Source organism: Heterodontus francisci, chromosome 5 (assembly GCF_036365525.1).
Source record: "Heterodontus francisci isolate sHetFra1 chromosome 5, sHetFra1.hap1, whole genome shotgun sequence".
NCBI classification, from domain to species: Eukaryota; Metazoa; Chordata; class Chondrichthyes; order Heterodontiformes; family Heterodontidae; genus Heterodontus; species Heterodontus francisci.
This window is the reverse complement of record NC_090375.1, coordinates 147277147-147299886: the sequence shown is the minus strand read 5'-3', so window position 1 is coordinate 147299886 and position 22740 is coordinate 147277147. Positions and strand designations below refer to the sequence as shown.

General features: G+C 45.5%; 1 protein-coding gene across 2 annotated transcripts in view; it reads left to right on the top strand.

Moving 5' to 3' along the window:
• The window catches only part of LOC137370090 (collagen alpha-1(XV) chain-like), a 304386-nt gene that overhangs the window by 110625 nt on the left and 171021 nt on the right, over positions 1–22740 (top strand). For both annotated transcript variants that reach the window (XM_068032221.1, XM_068032220.1), the window contains exons 4-5: positions 1098–1172; positions 1267–1365. In XM_068032221.1, coding sequence (XP_067888322.1) covers positions 1098–1172; positions 1267–1365 — 174 coding nt within the window. The remainder of the gene's footprint in view (positions 1–1097; positions 1173–1266; positions 1366–22740) is intronic.

Here is a 22740-nt window from a genome sequence, read left to right as displayed (position 1 = left end):
CTGGAGTTCTGGCCCCCTGCTTTACCACCGGAAAGGCGCCTCCGGGTAGATGCCCTGTTCCGTACCGCCTGCAAAGACTTGGAGACTGACTGGAAAATCCCAGTTGGCCTCTGACAATAGGTCTTAAGTGGCCATTAACTATATGAATTAGCTACCCACCACTTGTGGGTGGGTTGCCCTGCCACCTGCCCGCCTCCCCCCTCCCCAACCTCCCCCATCTCCGGGAAAATGTCCCTGGGATGGAATAGAGCTGGGGAGCTGGCACGCTGGTTGGTGGTACAAAATTCCGCAGCTGCCCGCCTCTGTGCACACCCACATCAAGGACTAAAACGTTAGCCCATAAACTCCGTTTCACTCTGCACAGATGCTGTTAGACCTTCTGAGCATTGCCAGCATTTTTGTTTTTATTTCAGATTTCCAGCATCCATCGTATTTTGCTCTTGTATTAGTTCTCCCTGGTATCCTATCCAACATTTATTCCTCACCCAACACCTTCAACAGATGATCTAGTCATTTATTTAATTGTGGGAGCTTGCTGTGTACTATTTTGGCAGCTGCATTTCCTACGTTACAACAATGATAACACTTCAAAGCACTTAATTGACTATAAAGCACATTAGGACATCCTGAGGTAATGAAAGGTGCTATAGAGATGCAATCTCTTTCTTTTACATGTTGTCTTTGCATCAACACCATGATCAGGGAGGGAGCATTTGGCTTAGTGGCAGCATTCCAGCCTCTGAGTCAGAAAGAACAGCATTCAAATGCTGCTCTAGATAGTCCTGTTGAGTGGAGACTGGAGCTCCGCCTGTGAATACTGGATTGATGTTTATTCTGATACTCATGTCTGGTGGGTGTAGGTGGACCCCCCCCCTCAATGTATGGGTTGTGAGAGCCCATAAAACCCTTCTACTGTATTGGACTAAATACCCTAGCGGCTGGTGTAAAGGTGGTTATGACCCTGGAAGGATGTTCACATTCACCTGGGAGGAGAGTGAAGATATGAAAACAACAAGTACAGGGAATATTCTTGTGGGCACTCTTCAGATTTCCAGTTCAAAGTTTTTGAAATCTTTAATCTATCTCATGTTTTTCAGGGGTCCATCCAAGAACTGACGATTAAATCAGACCCACGTGCTAGTGAGGAACAATGCTATGAGGCCGAGCCAGACGTGAGTAAACATTTCAGTGTACCACTCTCACTGATATCAGATTTTCTTTTTACCAATGGATTTTCATTTGCTGATATTGATTGCTTTGCCACAGGGATCGTCTGGAGATTCTAGCGGTGATGGTAGTGGTCAATATATTCTTCAGGAGCACGGAGTTAGTGTGACCCAAATTCAGCACGTTATTCCAAGCCTTGTGAGTGACAATATAAGATTACTGCTCTGTTTTAGAGTTTCTTATCTCTTTCTTTCCTCTTGATGTCTTTGGCTCTTGTGGTTCAAACTATTCTTATGGTTGAGCCTCCGCTTGCTCACATATCTAGAGAATTAGGATAAAGTAGTGTGGTGGTTCTGTTCCTGGATTAGTAAGGACATCAAATTTCCTTCTGGAAAGGATGTTAGTGAACCATTTAGGTTTTTACACAATTCTGACAGTTCTGTGGTCACTTTTACTGATGCCAGTTTTTTCAAACTTTTGAATGGCCATTGTAGGATTTGATTAGTCTGTTAGATGATTAGACCTCTAATGTAAATGGTCAGGGTGAAAAATGGCCTTTTGCCCCATCAAGATCAACCCTCTATGTTTCCTGTGCCCCAGTGTCATTTTGTCTATTATTCTGCCTGGTAGGTTATTCTGGAACGCTTATTGTTCCTTCAGTAAAGTTCTTCCTAATATCTTTGCATTTGCTTTTTTATTATGTTCAGTTCCAAGTGTTATCATAGGGTTATTTCGAGTTTGGTTAGGATTTGTGAATTTTGGGAGCCCTGGATGGTGTGATTGGTTAAAATAATGGGATAGACATTGGTATATGCTGTGCCCATTCTGACGCAAAGTAGCAGTGCACCCAACCTGTGCAGGTGTTGGGAAATTTATAGGGGACAGCATTTGTAGGCATCCCAGGTAGTTGCCTAAAATAGATGCTAAATTCCCTACTATGTAAATCCTGTTGGAGGACCCCATCAACAATTTTGTGGGTGATGAGTGAGGCAGGTGTGGGGCCTGCCCTGTTCAGGATTCTGAAGCAGCCCCCATGAAAGGTAGGTGAAAGTCTTTTTAAAATGTTCCTGTGAATCCAGAGGAGCGTGTGTGCTCTCCCAACTCCATACGGATCCTGTTTAGCCCCCTCCATAGCCTGTTCCATACCCCACCTCCGGACTTACCTAAGGGCCACTGCAGATGAGGCCGGTGGCCCAACACATTGATGGGTTTAATTCAGGCGAGTTGCCTGTAGAAGTGTGACGAAAACCAACAGCTCATGCTGAGCATGTTCTTCAGGTTTATCAATTCTCAGGTCTCTTGGTTTGGGCACGTGCTGGTTGCACCATGTCAACTCCAGGCCCAAAAACAGGCTAAGATCAAAATCTATCCCACTGTGTTTTCGGTTCTGGGAACTGGCTGATAGATGGGATAGAATGTGACTAGATTGGCAACACAACTCCTACTAGATGCTGGTAAATAGCACAAAACTGCACAAAATTTGGGGCAGGTTAGAAGCAGTGTTAATTTGGAATCAGCTTGTCTTCAGGGTGAAGCAGATTCCCAGAGCCAGAAGGGAGGAAATGAAATTCTGTGTCCCGATGCCTCTGAGACACACTAGTATTTTCAAAGCGAGGGTGGGGCAAAGCTGGGGACCCACTCGCCTCTAATTAACGGCCTGCTAAGCTCCTTGAGCTTGTTAATGGACCAAGGAGTACCGGAAGGTGATTTTCAATTCACAAATTGCAAAATCTGAGCAGTCATAGAGTTGTACAGCATAGAAACACAGCTCCAGTGACCCGGGTTCAATTCTGGGTACTGCCTGTGTGGAGTTTGCAAGTTCTCCCTGTGTCTGCGTGGGTTTCCGCTGGGTGCTCCGGTTTCCTCCCACAAGCCAAAGACTTGCAGGTTGATAGGTAAATTGGCCATTAGCAATTGCCCCCAGTATAGGTAGGTGGTAGGGAAATATAGGGACAGGTGGGGATGTGGTAGGAATATGGAATTAGTGTAGGATTAGTATAAATGGGTGGTTGATGGTCGGCACAGACTCGGTGGGCCGAAGGGCCTGTTTCAGTGCTGTATCTCTAAACTAAACTAAAAGAAACAGGCCCTTCGGCCCACCGCGTCCATGCCAACCATAATGCCTATCTATACTAATCCCACCTGCCTGCATTAATTCCATATCCCTCTAAGCCTTGCTCATTCAAATACCTGTCCAGATGCCTCTTAAGTGTCGCTACTGTTCCTGCCTCCACCACCTCCTCTAGCAGCTCATTCCAGATACCCACTATTCTTTGTGTGAAAAATTTACCCCTTTGATCCCCTTTAATCCTCGTCCCTCTCACCTTAAATCTATGTCCTCTAGTTTTAGTCACCCCTACCATGGGAAACAGACTCTGGCTATCTACCCTATCTATGCCTCTCATAATTTTATATACCTCTATCATGTCCCCTCTCAGCCTCCTTCGCTCGAGGGAAAACAGACCAGCCTATACAACCACTCTTTATAACTCAAGCCCTCCAAACCAGGCAACATCCTTATGAATCTTTTCTGCACCCTCTCTAGCTTAGCTACATCTTTCCTGTAGTGCGGCAACCGGAACTGCACACAGTACTCCAAATGCGGCCTAACCAACGTTGCGTACAACTGTAATATGACGTCCCAACTCTTGTACTCAATGCCTCAGCCGATGAAGGCAAGCATGCCATACTGTCTGGTGCATGTGAGTGTACAGCTGTTGGATTCAATGCAGGGAACAATTAAGTAATCTTTTTTAATGAGGAATAATTTTTGCCTCCAGAGGTGTTGGTGTGAGATCAGGTGCAGTACCTTTCAATTGGTCGTTTGGCTGCTTCTCTGCACAGTGAGGCTGCTGGCTCTCCGATATCCTGCCTCCTCTCTTCTGCAGGGCAGCAGCAGGCCCCATCATGGCTGCCGTCTGCCTTTGACAAACTCACCAGTGGCCAATTAGGGCATCTACATTTGAATATTGTGTTGCATGGGCAATGCAGATGTGGCGCGGGGTGGGCACTGGGAAATTATCCAGACATCCCAACCCCGCATTGAAAATCAAGCCCCATGTTTTGTTGTAAGTGGAAACCTTGGCTCGGTTGGTAGGACTCTCATCTCTAAGTTAGAAGGTTCGGAGGTTCGAGCCCAATTCCAGAGACTTGAGCACATAATCTAGGCTGACAGTGCAGTTACTGAACATTTAAGTTAAGGTCGGGTAGGTTTGCAAAGGGTCTACCAGAACCTATGAGCTCTTTATAATCAAAGTTTGAAAGGTCACTGGATTTAGCTTTATTTGTATAGCTCTTTTCACAATCTCAGGCCATCTCAAACTCATGGTGCATTTTTGAAGTGTAGTCACTGTTGTAATGCAGGAAATGATCTAAGTTGGAAGGTTTGGAGGTTTGAGTCCAACTGCAGAGATCTGAGCCCATAATCTAGGCTGTCCAGTGCAGTACTGAAGGAGAGCTGCTCTGTTGGAGGTGCTGCCTTTTGGATGAGATGTTAAGCTGAGACCGCCCCCCACCCCCCAACCCTCTTGAGTAAAAGATTCCATGGTGATGTTCAAAGAACAGCAGGGGAGTTCTCCCTGATGTTCTGGACAATATTTATCCTTCAACAAGTTCATTGAAAAAAAGATCATCTATTCATTATCATACTGCTGTTTGTGGGACATTGCTAGACACAAATTGGCTGTTGGATTTCCACATTACAACAGTGACTACACTTCAAAAGTGCACCGTGAGTTGTGAAGCTGAGATTGTGAGAAGTGCTGTACAAATGAAACTAAATCCAGTGTAGCTTCAAACTTAGATTATAAAGAGCCCATAGGTTCCAGTAGACCCTTTGCGAACCTACCCAACCTTAATTTAAATATTTAGCAAGTGGGAGTTCTCCCACTGACTATTTAAATATTCTAGTAGAGAGCTCAGGGCATGGTGTATCTAGGCCTGTGCATTCCTGTCCCTTGGGCAGGAATTTGAGTCCCAGATGAAGGGAAATCAAGCAATGAAGTTCAAGTACTGTCTGGCTGGAACCCTAACTGCAGCTACTGACAGAGATGGGTAGCTGCTGTGTGAAAGCACCCTTAATGCATATCATTGAAATCTGCCTGATATTACTGCCCCATTTCAGTGTTTTAAAGTCTTCAGGAGCCTCTTGAAAATGGTGTGATGTCTCTGAAACAATAGGATAGTGATCTCAGAACTTTCCCAGTGTTCTAACCAACAGGTACATCAGCCTGAATCATACTCTGCCTATCCCTATATTTGTGAGAAACTGAAAGGCAAACGAATTAAGCACCTCCTCAAATCTAATTAAAACATAACATAACAACAGGAATGGTTTCCTAGGTGATTAGTAGGCTCCTTAGTGCCCACACAAACCAGTGGGGCAAAATGCTTCAAAATTAATTACACCAGAGATTGATAGACATTCCATGTTAGAACTTGCTGATGAATTTCACAGAAGAAAAGCAAATCCTTGTGCAACAAATTCCTCTTAATGCTGTTTTACACCTTTGACATTTAAATGCATTGAGGCCAGAGTATCCATATCTGTCTATTTTCCCCTCACTCTTATTGTTGCTGAGAACTCTTTGTTCCTTCTTTCATGTGGAAAAATTCAATTTTCGACCATATTTTCAGAATTTTATTCGCTCCTCTTCTGAAATCCTCAGCTGTTACTGAGGTAGAGTTTGAGGGTGCAAGATACTCTTTAGTATTCCTTCCAGGTAGCCATGCTTCACCCTGTCCTTAACTAACATTCAGAAGCATTACTGTCCTAGTAGGAGTCACTGAATAACAATCATGAACAAGAGCTCTAGCCGATTTCTCTCCTTACTCGTCTAGACAACATTTTTCCAAAGTGCCACAATGCATTAACACCCAAAGTGAAAGCTTTATTTCAAATTACTCTTAAACAGGAAGGAACAAGTTTCTAAAGCTACCCCAGCTGAGGTATACAGATTCAATGGTGACTATTTAGTCAAAAGCCTCAACAAACTATTTCAAAGTATGTGGTACTTAGAAGTTCAAAGATGTTTCAATTCTCCACCTCTACACGGGAAAGGGAAACCACTTTATCTGTGTTAATCATCAGGGAATCTCTTTACTTGTTATTGTCGGAAAGATTCTTGCAAGAGTGATATTATTCAACACATCACTGAAAAACATTTACCAGTCAATGAGGTTCAGAAAGAGAAGAGGCACAACTGATATCATCTTCACAGCTAACAGCTCCAATTAAATGTAGACAGAAAAATGCAGACCTCTACTGTCTTTTTGTTGACCTGACAAAATCATTCAACACTATCAGTAAAGAAGGTTTCTGGAAAATCCTCTCCAAGTTTGGGTGTCAGCCTTAAAAGGACCATGGTACTCTCCAGGCAAGGATTACACACCACCAACCATCACTATCGGGCATCACACACTATCAGGTGGCACAGTGGCGCAGTGGTTAGCACTGCAGCCTCACAGCTCTAGCAACCCAGGTTCAGTTCTGGGTACTGCCTGTGCAAAGTTTGCAAGTTCTCCCTGTGACCGCATGGGTTTCTGCCAGATGCTCTGGTTTCCTCCCACAGCCAAAGATTTGCAGGTTGATAGGTAAATTGGCCATTGTAAATTGCCCCTAGTGTAGGTAGTTTTTAGGAGAATGGTGGGGATGTGGCAGGGAATATGGGATTAATATAAATAGGTGGTTGTTGGTCAGCACAGACTTGGTGGGCTGAGGGGCCTGTTTCAGTGCTGTATCTGTTTATGACTCTTCAGGCTGTGGTCAAATTAACTTGACCAGGTAGCACCCTACCTAGAGAAGTTTTGCAGAAGGATTCTGCAGAATTTCTATAGCCTGCTTTGCTTTCAGCAACCTGAGTGAGTGCCTCTAGGACAAGAGAAGGCAGCAGGTTCATGGGAACAACACCATTCTGACTTAGAACCATCTCATTGTTCCTTCACATACATTGGGTCAAAATCTTGGAACTCCCTCCCATGTGGGTGTATCTATGTCACATGGACTGCAGCAGTTCAAGAAGGCATCACCTTCTCAAGGGCAATTAAAGATGGAAAATAATGCTGGTCTTACCAGCAACGCCCACATCCCATGAATGAAAAAACGTCTGCAGACCAAACTAAAACTATAAAATGGCAAGATACTGCACATGCTGTAAATCTGAAACAAATAGATAATTCTGGCCGCATCGATGGAGAGTCAAATGGGGTTAATGGCTGGAATTTTATATTGGCCAGGAAGCCCCACCCACTGGCCGAAAAGTCGGTGGCAAGCCCACCTCCGCCAGGCCTGGGGAGCCATGCTAGAATTTTTCGCTCCCCAGGCCCTTAATTGGCCTTGGGCAGGTCTTCCACCTCCTTGAGGCAGGAGGTCCCACATAATGGAGCTGCCAGCCAATCAGCGGGCCAGCAACTCTTAGCCCCTGCAGCACCACCAGGAGCAGTGGCCACTGCTGTGACTACTTTCAGCCATCGGATGCAAGGTGAAAGATGGCCCTGGAACAAAAGTAAGTTTTTGGGGCCTCACTGGGGACAATCGGCCAGGCCTGGTGAGCCAAGGGGGATCGGTTGGGGGTGGGGTGGGGGAGTATTGGGTGGTTGGGGCTTCGGGGGTGGCCGTCTGTGGGGCACAGGGTGCCCGATCAGGAGGTACGTCCCCCACCCCCCTCAGCCTACAAGAAGGCCACCAGCTTTTACATGGTGGTGTTCTTGGGAGCTTTGCCATCCACCCATTGTGGGTAAAATACCCGCGCCAGTGGGAGGAGGCCCTTAAGCGGCAATTAATTGACCACTTAAGGGCCTTGATTGGCCTGGGGTGGGAGGGCCTTTTCTCGCCACCACCGCCCCATGTAAAATTGCAGTGGGGGCGGGAAGGCGTCAGTAATGGTTCCACTCCCTCCCATCTCCCATTCAATTTTACGACACCCCTCCGCCACCCCCAGTCCACTCATTTGGCGGTGTAAAATTCCATCCAATATTTCGAGTCAATGTACCTCTGTCAGAACTGGAAAATATTACAGACGTAACAGGTTTTAAACAGGTACAGAGGCAGGGAGTGGGGTAAAGAACAAAACAGAAGGTCTATAATAGGGTGGAAGGCAGGAGTAATTAAATGACAAAAGGGATGATGGCACAAGGCGAAAGTTATCGTAATGGGACAAGTGAAGAAAAAATACAACAATGTATGCAGGGTTGCCATGCCGATGACCCTGCTTTATGCCTGTGAAATTTGACATTAAGAAATGGAACCACTTTTTTTACCTAAGCTGCCTGAGGCAACTAATGAAGATTCTTAATTCTTCAAAAAGCTGATAAGCCAATTATAAAGGTTCTGATCGTGAAGGCATAATGGTCGGGTCATGTGTGTGAATCTGAACAAATCCCAAGAAAGGCCTTTTATGGCACTTTGACAACTGAAAAGCCATTTTGTGATGGACAGCAAAAGAGATATAAAGATTGATTAAAAACCACTCTGAAACAGTGCAAAATAGACATCTGTAAGGTAAGAACAACCTGCTCAAGATAAGAAAGCATGGGAAAAAAATCCCTGAAAACACCTCCTGCTATGAGCCACATTGTGGTGCCTGTGCTGAATGTAAACTCCAGCTGAGGAAGTCTCACTTGAGTCATTAAGATTCTGAACCTACTATATCCAGGATCCACCAATCAATCTGCCGTCACTTATTCCAAAGAAAAATAGGACACATCAGTTATCAAAGAACTCACTGCAAAATAAGGAATGCTATTCTAGCTGACTTCTTCAATGTCGAAGGACTGACGATGACAGACAATAAAAACAAAGATTTCTTGTGGGGAAATTAAAACAGAAAATGCTGCAAGTACTTAACAGGTCAGGCAGCAACTGTGGGGCGATAAACAGAATTAGCTGGCTGAATTTTGTGAGGTTGTTTGGAGCCTCATGCGTTCAGATCCCCAGCCATTGAAAGGTGGCAGCACCGAGGTGAGGCCTCAGTTGCCACTACAGGAAAGACAGCCGTCACGAGCACTGGGTAGAGGAAGAGGGGGGAGCAAAGGCCATTGTCAGTCTGCAGTGCTGTGCATTCTGCATCGGGGGGCTTAGTCTTCAGTGGCAGTGCCAGGTGGGGTTGGTCTCGGGTGTGAGGTTCGGGTGAGCTTGGTCTCGGCTGTGAAGGTTGGGTGGGCATAGTACTGGGTGCTGGGCTGGCTCTCAACAAGGGTGAGCCCTGAGGGACTTTAACGTGTAAGCTCAGGGGAGTAGCAGAGGCAAAAATGCCAAGGCAACTTTGTCTCTCCAAGGAGAGAGCTCTGGAGGCCTACTGATCAGCTGGCATCTGTCTCATGCACCCTGTCTTGTGGCCTGACGCAGCACCTCTGATGTCGGGAGGGCCAGTAGGCAGCTGCGCCTGCCCACGAAGCTCCGTGACGATAGCCACAACAGCTGGCCATGGCAAGAAGGGCCCACCTGCACCACAGAATGCACCAGACTCGGCTCAGCTACCTGCAAATTTTCAAGTGGCATTATCAGCGAAGACTGCGGCTCTCCAGGGAGGCCATCACTGACTCTTGCACCATGCTGCAGGACGGGTTGTGACCAATTGAATTTGGTGGTTAGCCTATGCCAGTGGCCCTGAAGATCAATGTAGCACTCAACTTTTACACGTCTGGATCTTTCCAGGGATCCACCGGGGACATGTGTGGGGTCTCCCAGTGTTCCAGCCTCCGTTGAGATCGTTAACTTAAAACCCAGAGATATGAACTCCCCAGACCAATTTAAAGAATAACACAACAAGATTTCTTATTTTAAGACTTTTACTATAATAACTAAACTAAAAATAACATTGCTAAACAGTAATTTGTAAGTAGCTAATACAACAAAATTACAGAGAAAGGTATTTCCCATTAACTTATTAAAACACGTGAAAACCCCACATCATATTTATATGTTACAGTGTCCTCATGGAAGTGATATCCTTGCAGTTAAAAGTCCAAAACTCCCAATGGGTTGAATCTCCCAGTCCCTCTCAAAGTAAATGTCCTCTTCATTCACTTCACCTGAGCACTTTCGACCCAGACTTCCAAGAATAAGGTGATCTCTGGTGATCCCATTGGTCTTTTTTCCTCTGCAAAACTTAGCTTTCAGATCGGTTCAAGTGTTTGCAGCCTTTCACTGTATTTGTGTTCTGAGAGCAGTTGTTTTCTCTCTCATCTGAGGCTGCCACTGCTGGTCATTGTGTCTTCCTCTCTTCCTTACAGCTTGCCAGATTTATGAAAGCTTGTTGAATTTATCCAGAATCAAAAGTCAGTAGTCATTTACCTTTTGCAATCTATAGAGTCCACAAGTCTGGCCACAGCAGAAACACTTGGGCCTTCCTTTGTTTCCAGGTATTAAAAATTACAACTCGAATTTGCATCTTCAGAGCCCCTGGCTCCCTATTTACAGTCTGAGAGAACATAACCCATTCAGGTGTTACAACTGAAACCCATCCAGGTGTTACAACCTTGCACTCTGCTTTCAAAGTGTATTTGATCTGGGTTCCTTGTGCTCATGGTAATCAAGATCCCTGTCCTGTCCCTAGGCAGAGTTGGTGCGAGTTCACATGTCTCTATCATACTACAAAGTCCAGCATTCATAACACAAGGCAAGAGCCCACCACTGCATCAAGGAGGTGACCAATGTCCTGTTCAAGATGGCTGGCGACTATGTGCATTACCAGACCAACACTGACAGTCAGGCAGAGAGGGCCATCGGCTTTGGGGCCATCACTAGATTTTCCCAGGTGCTAGGTGCGATAGATTGCGTACATGTTGCCATCAAGACTCCCACGGACCAGCCAGTCACCTTCATCAACAGGAAGGGCTTCCATTCCATCACCACTGAAAGCCTTTCCTGGGAAGCAGCCACAATGCCTACATACTTCAACAGTCCCAGGCGTCACAGAATTTCTGCCCCCCCTCCCCTGCTCACCTTCAGGGATGGATTCTTGGGGACAAGAGGTACCCATTGGAGACCTGGCTACTCATGTCTGTGAGGAACCCTTACATATCACAATAGGACAGGTACAACACTTGCCACGGCTTCATCCCAGCAACCATCAAGCAGGCCATTGGGCTGCTGAAGATGGGATTCCAGTGCCTGGATCGATCTGGTGGAGCTCTGCAGTATGTCCCAGCGAGGGTCTCACGTATGGTGGTGGTCTGCTCTGCTCTGCACAATCTAGCACTGCAGAGGGGGGAGGCCTTGCATGAGGAGAACATGATTGAGTGCCAGCCCCCAACCGACGTGGAGGAGCATGATGAGCAGGCAGCATTGGATCTTGAACCCCTTGCACAGGAGGCCCGGCACATTGAGTGATAGTCCTAGGAGGTAAGAGACAGTCAAACTTACCCACTGTCAGCCACCATGATGGTCCCTCAAAGTGAACTCAATGAAGATTCACCTCAATGGATTCCATCTGTAGCCTCCTTTCTATCTGGATTCTGTGTCTAGCGCCCAGCTTGACCACACGCTCTCGCACATAGAGACGCTTACCAAAGGAGGGCTGTGTTTACACTGGGCGGCCCAATGAGGGAGAAAGGGTGAAGGCAACTTCACACAATTAAGGAGTGAATGAATAAGCATTTTCAACAAGGAATGTGAACTCTCATAATGATAGAATTTTATAACACAAAACAAGTGAGAAATGTCAAACACCTTGAAGTGATTTATGCCTTTAACCCCTTGTAGGGACTAAACCAAATCAGGAGCAGATCCCCACAAATCTCCTTTAATCAAGTTCAAACAAGACAAATTCTCAGACACTTATTTGGGTCCAAAGAATTGCACGAGCTTTCCCTCAAAGAAAGAAAACCAACAGAGAATTTTACCATCTTTCGGATAGCCAACTTCTAATATTTGTATGGCTAAGTCATAAATATCCCAGATATTATAAGGGTCTGGGTAATTCTCTTCAATACATATCTCTCCACTTAAAGAGACACAGAGAGGGGGTTCTTGTAGTTGTATACAGAATACTACATGAGGTGATTTATTAACTTCTTTATATTTATTAAAGAATTTAACATGCAATAAACTTCTTAAGTGGATAAGGATATCACAATATCAAATATTACTGAGAGATATAACACATATCCTTATTTCTAACATAGAATCCAAAAGTTTAACCTTGCTAATGTTACAGCAAAATTATCTTAGAATATCCAGACTATCCACCAAAATTTAAAGTAAACTTGTACCTTAAATCCCTGAATAAGACATGGGATGCGAAGTGTTGTTTGAGGATTTAACACTCTTAAGTGTTTGCTTCAGAACTTTGTATTTAAATACTATTTCTAAGGTGTCATATGACTTTTGCATTAGATATGACCTTCCTGTGTTCCCCTTTAAAATCTATATCTTTAATTTAATGTTTTACTGGAATTTGAAGTTTGTGAGCTTTTATCGGTCAAAATGTTCATAATTGTGTTTATCTGACCTATCTTGTTCCTGTGAGTACATTCCATTTATTGTTAATTACCCTTTCCATGGTACCCAAAGCAACCTCCGGAGCCGACCTGTCTGAACAACAACCCCATAAACTAATTAAGTTTTATTGCTACCTCTTATTGAGGTCACACAGGATATTTCAATGTATGTGTTTATCTCCCAAGCCCCTGGTAACAGCAATTCTATTCTAACAGAGACCTTGAAATAATTAACTCTACCATCTTAAAGGGGAACTTCAGTGAGCTCTGAAAACTAACCATTTTTTCAATCTTTAACTCTAAAGACATAATACACTATTTCCAAATTTTACTTAATCATGCATATTATACCTATATTCCTTCACAACCCATGAAACCTCAAGTGTCTCTAGGTGCTTTTCTTAATACGTTTGCTAGTGCTTCTACAAGATGTGACCCCTGCATCAGCAGCGGTGCTGGAGACAGGCTGCTGATCAGGCTGCCTTTTGGCCTGTGATAACTTTGTGGCCGTCCTCTGGCTGCCTGAGGCCTGGAAGTCCCCAGCTGCCTGTGGGTTTCCTGCACTGGTGCAGGACTCTCCTCAGGCATTGCGGCTGCTGGAGCTGGGCTTACTGGCAGAGGAGCTGAGGAGCCAGTGTCCACACTCAGAGCAGACAGAGGGGAGACCCCAGCTGTGGAGGTCAACCTCTCCTCCTCCCTTTCAAGGCTCACTTGAACCTCCCTGCTGACCATAGAAGAACAAGGACCTGGAGAAGACTGCAGGCGCCTTGTCCTTCTCTCACCTTCCCACTGCTGAGTTGAGCTCATGGCCAAGGCAATGGTGTGCAGGTCTGCGTGAATCTGTAGGATCTGGCACTCCATAATGGTCACCAACCTCTCGATGGAGGAAGCCATGCACTCACATGCCTGAGACATGGCAGCAGTCATGGCACAGATGGACTCCTCGGCCAACTAGAAGGACAAGGGCAGCAAATGCATGGGAACACCATCACCTGCAAGTTCCCCTCAAGTCATACACCATCCTGACTTGGAACTATATCACCGTTCCTTCACTGTTGCTGAGTCAAAATCCTGGAACTCCCTTCCTAACAGCACTATGGGTGTACCTACCCCACATGGACTGCAGCGGTTCAAGAAGGCAGCTCACCACCACCTTCTCAAGGGCAATTAAGGATGGGTAATAAATGCTGGCCTGGCCAGCGACACCCACATCCCATGAATGAATAAAAAAAAAATCTGCTCAAGGTTGCACATGGCCTCTGGCATCTCTGCTAGATGTTCCCTTACCTCTCTCTACAACTCCAGCATGCCCTGAGCTGTCGACACCAGAGGCTCATCATGACCCTGTGGCTCAGCATGGGCCTACCACCCTCAGTCCTCCGACAGTCAGAGACCTCAGCTGTCTCAGTCTCAGCCAGCTGCTCGGGCATGTATGCATTGCTCCCACCAGCTTGAGACCCTGATTCTAAAGCCGAGCAGAAACCTACTGAGGTGACAGTATCTGTGCTGGTGGAAGGTGCAGGAGAGTCATGGGATGGTGCATCCTCAGACTGTTCCTCCCCAGAGATTAACGGCTGGCCCCCTTCAGCTGGAGCCTCCTGCGGACAATGAGCTGCATGAAAGAACACAAACGTGTGGGTTAGGCTGTGCAAATCTTGTCATGCCAACTATGCGTGATGTGGATCTCTAGAAGTGTGGTGGATGTCAAATAAACACAATCCTCACTCTCTTGTGCGGAGACTGTAGTCTCAATATCCACCACTGAGCAGCTGCCCTGTATCTCCACTAGCTCCAATGCCTTCTCCTCAGGTGGCAACAAAGGCCATATATCCGGAATTCCGCCTCCAGTCCTTGCGGTTTCCCTGTTGTTATGGGCCCGTTTGTCCTGCAAATGGAAAGAGGGCGATAGTAAGAGCTCGCAGGAAGAGCGAGAGAACAGTTTTGCTAGTGGCAGCCCCTCGACCCCTCCTGAGGTTTCCTACGTGGCTTTTCCCCACATCCGCTCTCAGGGGAGTTAATGGGGGTGAGCTGTGAAAGAAGGTGGCCTGTGGCTGAGATGCAGCCATGCATCTGTCAGGATGTGGTGATGCCTAACCCCCTTTGTCCTTGCCTTTGTGGTGATTCCCTCCCTATGTCACACTGCCTCCCATCTAGCCACAAGCAAACCCGAAAGAGGAGAGAGGTGTGGAGCACTCACCTTGGCAGAATAAAGGAAGTCATTGACTCTTTTTCTGCGGTGCACCCATGTTCGGGGGGTAACCCTACATCTGCTGACCTGCTCTGCAATCTCCATCTATGCCCGCTTGGTCAAGTGGGAAGACCACTTCTTGCCATTCCTAGGGAAGAGGACCTCCTGCCTTTCGCTTGCAACCTGGGAGATTCTCCAGGGAGGCATCACTGAACCGTGGGGCCACCTGGTGTGTTGCCTCTGCCATAATGCACCATTCTTCATCCTGGGTGGGGCGGGGCAGGGCGAGGGTGCGGTCGAGGAGTTACAACACTGGGTCCAGCAGCAATCCAGAATCAGTAAATCTCTCAAAGGCTGCAATGCAAGTAGGGCTGGCAGGGCTTTAAATACATCATCATCTGACACTAATTAGTGCCTCAGAGCCCTCCCCCGTTGCATAATTGGACGGGTCCCGCGCCTTCACTATGGTAAGTGGCCTCCTGCTGCATAATCGCAGTCGGTGACAGCACCCGCTTCTGGGTCTGCCACCAGGACCTGCAAAGGGAACACTAAATTCAGACCAATGTTTCAGGTCAATGATCTTCCATCAGAACTGGAAGGTGTTAGAGATGAACAACTTTTAAGCAGTTACAGAGTCGGGATGAACGGGGCAAGTAAAAAACAAAAGGTGGAGATCTGTGGTCAGGTTGAATACAAAAGCAAGGAAGATATACTGAATGTTTCTAAAGCTCTGATTAGGCCACAACCAGAGTATTGTGTGTCCAGTTCTGGTGACCACACTTCAGGAAGGATGCGAGGGTCCTTGAGAGAGTGCAGATTTTGAAAATGGTTCCAGGAATGAGGGATTTTAGCTACAATGTTAGGTTGGAGCAGCTGGCATTGTTCTCCTTGGAGCAAAGGAGATTGCAGGGAGATCTGATGGAGGTGTACAAGATTATGACAGCTTTAGATAAGGTAGACAAAGAAAAGGTGTTCCCATTAGCTGATGGTACAAGGACTAGGGGACACAGATTTAAGCGTTTGGGCAAGAGATGCAGGGGGAATGTGAGGAATAACTTTTTTACTCAGCGACCTGAAGAGAATTAATGATTTGTGAAGGAAATTGGATGGTCATTTGAGGGAAATGAATTTGCAGGGCTACAGGAATAGAGTGAGGAATTGGACCGACTGGATTGCTCTTTAGAAAACCAGCATGGACTTGCTGGGCCGAATGGCCTCTTTCTGTGCTGTAATAACTTTCTGACTCTATGGGTGGAGGGCAGGAGGGATTAAGTAACAAAACGGATGATAGTGCAAGGTAAAAGGAGTTGAAAGTCAAAACGAGATGGTAATGGGACAAATATAGAAACACATCCTTTTGCCTTGCACCATTATCCGATTTGTCATTTAATCACTCCTGTCCTCTACTCTGACAGCATCCCTATTCCTTTTGTTCTTTTTCTGCCCCCTTCTCCCTGCTTGGGTACTTGTATAAAAGCTGTTCTTGTCTAACACCTTTCAGTTCTGATGAAAGGTCACTGACTAAAACTATTTCTGTCTCCACAGATGCGGAATATTTCCAGCATTTTTAGTTTTTACTTCAGATTTTCAGCATTTGCTGTATTTTGCTTTCATTTCTTTTGACAAGTCATGATTTGAGTTCACTGCCTTGCAACCTGAAAATGCAAAGATACAGGCAGATACATTCCTCTCATGCCATGTTGTGGGATTAGGCCCCTAGAAATGGAAGAAACCATTGTTCAGCGAGGTATTTCTAACAAATAACCCTTTGAAGATTCCCTTCACGGAGGGTTCACCATCCCAACCAGTTGCATTCGTTAACTGAAACTTAATTGACTTGCCTTTATAGAGAATATTTGTAATTAGAAACAAAGCTGGCTGTGTATAAAGCATGGGGCGCAGCTACAGTAAGGCTCTTTGTGATTAGCAAATCACCCCATCATCACGCTATATGACTTGGCTAGCCAAATGTTCATATGCCTGGAAAGCTTCTAATTGGTAGCTAATTTAGAAAATAGTTAAAGCTACACTGCCCCAGTTTTTCTTGCATTTAGATTTCTTGTGCTGACAAAAGATTTGCAGTGTTGGTGGAAGCTTAAACATAGTCGATGTACATTTATAATATATATAGAGAGAAAGAGAGAAAAGATAATGATTACAAAGGAGGTCATTTACATTATTTAATTTGGCAGAAAAGCTGATGAATATGTATTAATGTAGCAGGAAAAAAGATGTTGATTATAGCTGTGAAAGGCAGTCATTGAGATTAGTGACTTGCTGTTACAAAGTACAAGGAGATCCACAAATGCCAAGATCAGTCTATATTTTGCATTCTGCTCAGCAACTTGTAAGCTTCTGACTTTTAATTATTGCCATTTTAAGTGAGCGATTGTCAGTATCTGCCCTCAAAATACCTTCAGTTCCTTTTCCCACAGAACCTCGATTCTAAACAATGGAGCTTCTCAATTTGAAACATGGAGCTTGCAAGCAAGCGAATGATGTCAAATTTTCATCATTGTTCAGTTCAAGATTCTTTTTAGTGAGCAGCTATCATTGGTTGATGTGTAAATTTTTCTACAAATTCCCTAAAAAAGTTACAGAATTAAATATATTCCGATCATTTTTCAGCCATGAAGCAAGTTGCAAAGTGGATTAAAGATTTTAAATGCACCACTTTTTTTTTAAAAGGGTGATAATCCCACACTCCGGGAAAGCTGTACACACGAGTTGCAGGCAAAGTCACAAAGTAGTCACAATTTACCCGAGTGCCACTTCTCTGCACAGTGTGCGGGCTTGTGAACTCACCCGTAGGTTCTCACTGGATAAGTATATCAAAGGGTATGGAGCAAAGGCAGGTTAAATGGAGTCAAAGCCATGAATGTAGAATAGGCTCAAGGGACTGAATGGCTGACGGCTAGTCCTAAGAGTTAGGTGTGAAGCTGTAAAAAAACCAATCCCATTAACAGGGGACACCTGATACAATAATCATTCTCACATATTGAAAATGCCCTGTTCTCAGTCAACTGCTGCCCGATGTTATACCCTATATTTTTCTTAAATAAGAGACATTGTTACTAAAGTGTATTTTAAATGTAGAAACCATGCACAGAAACCATTGGTCCCAGACTTTCAATAAAGCTCTATTTATAGCTACCTGGCAGAAACCAGGTTGGGGCAGCAGGTGCGGGCGGTGGAATTCGGGGCTGTTAAAATATGGGCAGTAAGAACATAAGAACAACAGAAATAGGAGCAGGAATGCAGGAGTAGGCTACACGGTCCCTCTAGACTGCTTCGCCATTTAATAGGATCATGGCTGATCTGATTGTGGCCTTAACTCCACTTTCCTGCCTGCCCCATAACCCTTGTCTCGCTTGTAGATCAAAAATCTGTCTAATTCAGATTTGAATATAATCAATGACCCAGCCTCCACTGCTCTCTGAGGAGGAGAATTCCAAAGACTTGGCGACCCTCTGAGAGAAGAAATTCCTCCTCAACCCTGTCTTAAAAGGGAGAACCCTTATTCTGAAACTGTGCCCCCCTAGTTCTAGGTTCCCCCACAAGGGGGAATCTCAGCATCTATCCCATCAAGCCCCCTCAGAATTGTATGTTTCTATAAGATCACCTCTCATTCTTCTAAAGTCCAACCTGCTCAACCTTTTCTCATTAGACAAGCCCTTCATCCCAGGAATCAGTCTAATGAACCTTCTCTGAACTGTTTCCAATGCAAGTATATCCCTCCTTAAGTAAGGAGACCCAAACTGTTGCAGTACTCAAGGTACAATTGTAGCAAGATTTCCCTACTTTTATACTCCATCCCCATTACAATAAATACCAACATTCCATTTGCCAGTGTTAAAGACATCTCCTTGGGGCTGTAGAGGAACTTGGAGCAGGAGGGGAAGGATCCAGTCGTCATGGTCCACATGAGTAGGACCAAGTAAGAGGCTCTGCTGAGGGAGTATGAGCAACTAGGGGCTAAATTAAAAAGCAGAACCGCAAATGTAATAATCTCAGGATTACTACCTGAGCCATAAGCAAATTGGTACAGAGTAAATAAGATCAGAGAGTTGAATATGTGGCTCAAAGATTGGTGTGGAAGAAATGGGTTTCAATTCATGGGGCACTGGCATCATTACTGGGGAAAGAAGGAGCTGTACCATTGGGATGGCCTTCACCCAAACTGTGCTGGGACCAGTGTCCTGATGAATCATATAACTAGGGCTGTAGAGAGGACTTTAAACTAGCCTATCTATGTCCTTTTGCAGTTGATTTCTATCATCCTCACTGTACGCCACACCTCGAAGTTTGGTATCCTCGGCTAATTTTGAAATTTTACTCTGTATTTCAATATCCAAGTCATTGAAAATATCAAAAAAACAGTCATCCAAGTACTGAACTTTGGGGAACATCACTGTCTACCATTCTCCAGTCTTAAAAGCAGCCATTTACCACGACTCGCTGTTTTCTGTCCTTCAGCCAATTTTTTATCCAAGCTGAAACTAGCCCTCCTATTCCATGAGCCTTTTATGTGGCACTTTGTCAAACATTTTCTTAAAATCCATATAAATAACATCCACTGCATTCCCTTCATCAACCTCCTCTGTTATTTCATTAAAAATTCAGTTAGATTAGCCAAGCATGATCTGCCTTATACAAATCCGTGCTGGCTGTCCACAAACTCAAACCTCTCCAAATGCCTGTTGATCTTTTTCCCTGATTATTGTTTCTAAAACCTTACCCACCACTGATGTTAAACTGACTGGTCTGTAGTTGCTAGGAATGTCCTTACACTCTTATCACATTTGCCACCCTCCAATCCTCTGGCACCTCCCCCTGTATTTAGGTAAGATTGGAAGATTATGGCAAGCTCTTCAGCTATTTCCACCCCCACTTCCTTTAGCAACCTGGGATGTAAACCATTCGAACCAGGTGACTTATCCACTCTAAGATAAACCAGCCTTTCCAGCCTATCAATTTCACCCCATTCATTACCTCTCTCATCTCTGCCTTTATTGATATTTTGTCAGCATCCTCTTCCTTGCTTATTAAACACCAATACAATGCACTCATTAAGTCTTCTAGCCTTGCCTTGCGCCTCGAAGAAAATATCACTCTCTTTGTCCTCAATAAGCCCCACACCACCTCTGACTACCCACTTACTATTTATCGGCCATTGAAGATTTTTGGGTTCCTTTTCATGTTGGCTGCCATTCTATTCTCATATTCTCTCTTTGCCAGTCTTATTTTCCTCTTCACTTCCCCTCTCAACTTATTGTATTTGGCCTAGTTCTCACTTGAAAAATTCACCTTCTTTTTATAAATCAATTAGGATCCTAGGCAGCCGGCTCCATAGGGAGCTCCTGACTGCTCATGTCAATCCGTGGTCATCTGCTGCCATCCGTTGCTCTTTCTCCCTACTAAATCCTCTCTTCTGCTGTTTAAATTCCCCTGATTCTAACAGTGGGTGCATTTTTAGCCCAAACGTCAAGTTAACTTTTAATTTAAACACTCTCTGTTTGATGGTACAAACCCCATCCCCTGACCTTACCTTATGAGCTCTGGTAAAGATCTGGATAAGACCTGGATGTGGTTTTTCTCTCAAATCTGGCTTCAAATTCCTGGCTTCGCTGGACATCAAGATCATGTTTCTGCACTGGACTACATTAGAAAAAATGGGCTGAATTCTATAAGCCCGCCGCTGATGGCAGCCCACCCGTGCAATTCCAAGAGCGGTGGCTCATTTAAACAGCTGGGGCAAGTCGCACCCCACCCCCCCGCCAACTATATGGAGGGGGCAGGCTGTATGTCCCTGGCAATGCTGACAGCTGCCTCTGCGCAGGCGCTGACGACATTTTTAAAGAGCTGTTGGCCCTACCGGCAAATTTAAATAGTTAATGAAATATTTATTGAAATTAAATAAATACATCTCTTTTGCCCCTCTCCCACCCTCAATAACAATTACATTAGTTATTAGCCCTTCCCCCACCAAAAACACTTACCTTTACCATCTGACCTTCCTCCTCTCCCCAAACTGCACAAAGTTTAAACTACAACCCTTCCCACCATCCCCTACACCCATGACATTAATTTGCCCCCTGCCCCGGAATGAGAAACTTACCTCCTCCCCCCTCCCCACCAATGTTGCACCTTGTTTCCCCGGACGGGGATCCGAAGGCGCAGCAGTGCCGGTCACCGGGGTAAAGATCGCGGCGGCACTTCAGGAGGCGACAGGAGAATAATTAATTCTGGTACTTTAATTTATTTAAATATTTAAATTGCGGTCCTGTCGCCAAGCGGGCAGCAGGCACCACCACGAGGCCTCGCTGCCGCTGGCAATATTGGGACAGGCCCTGACGGCTTTGAGGTCCATGGCAGGCCTCATTGGGACCATCTTCACGTGCTGCCCCCCCCCACCCCCACCACAGATCCCAACGTTGAGGCTCTATAGAATCCAGCCCCCTGTAAGATTCTGCTTCGTCTATAATCTGCTGCCATTTTTTTTGTTTTTCTGATCTGTGAACTGTGGAAAAGATCTTGAAAAATCTAGATCTAGATCTCCTTTGAAACTTAGCTTCAAATTTCAAGAAGACACTTTTGCTCTGGACTACACTGATTATAACGTAAGACCCAACTTTGTCTCTGAATTCCTGCTCTGTTGTGATATTTAAAGTAACTTTGATCAGTTTACTGCCCTTCCCCCACTACTGCTGTGATTGAGAGACTTCAATCTCCTGTTGAACTTGTGATTGACCAGAAAATCACCCGCTTGCACTGTTCATTCCTAAGTGACCTACAGTCAGCTCAGACTGACCACCTGAGGGCATAGTAGCTGGAGGGTTCAGGGGATGGAGGTGGCAACCTGGAGGTGAGAAGCAGTGGCCTTTAGCTGCTCCCTTTGCACACCTGGAGGACAAGATCACATCTACTCATGTGCTGATCTTGGGCCCTGCTGGTTGGTGCCTTCAACATTAACAACAAATTCAAGAGCTAATGGCTAAGGGAGTAAATCTGACAAAATCTGGCGTGCAGTCCCATTAGACAGTTGGTGTTTCCCTCAAGTTAGCACCTTCCGGCAGCTCCTGCAACCGAGTTGGCTCCAGGCGTTTAGGCTTTCATCTTTCCTCTGGACACCAGCACACGAGGTCGAGAGAGGTGTACAGATGCTAGGCAAGTCTGCGCCTCCTAAAACCATGCCTAGGCTATGGAGCAAACTAAAAAAGGTAAGCTTTCGGCTTGGAAGCTGGAATGTGGGGATGATGTGTCCTGGAATGAACAACGACCCAGGACCCCAATGTGGTTTTAACTGGTGCAGCACAGATTTCATGCATGTTGGCAAGTTCACCAGGGAAGTGATTAGTATGCTGAAAGTTAAAGGACTATGATCTGAATAAATCTGCTACACTCACAGGTGCTCTTTTAATTCATTGTGGGCAGTGAATCTATGATCACTGTTGGCTTTGGGTTGTGTATTTGATTGTCTTTGGTAAATTTATTCAGTCAGCTGATTCTGGGTGCTACTGTAGCTGCACTCTATTGGTTTGAAGAAGAGGGGGAGGAAGAGGAACAGCAGCAGTAAGGGCCTGCTGAAGAAGAAGCTACAGGTGGGCAGCAGGGAGAGCAGCAACAAAGGCGGCCCCATGCACGCAGAAGGCATCATCTGCCTCACAGACAGGTGTACAGACAGAGGCTCAGATTCCTTGACCTGTCTGAGGAGCAGTGTTTCAGGAGGCTTCGATTGTCTCGGCAGGTGGTTGCCAACCTCTGCTGCCTCCTGGGGGAAGACTTGCTGCCTCCTGGAGCAAGACTTCCTGCCTCCTGGACTAGGCAGCCATTCCATGGCAGTGAAAGTGACCATTGCCCTCAACTTTTACACCTCTGGATCTTTGCAGTCTGCCACAGGGGATGTGTTGAGGGTATCTCAGTTGACCACCCACAAATGCACTAAG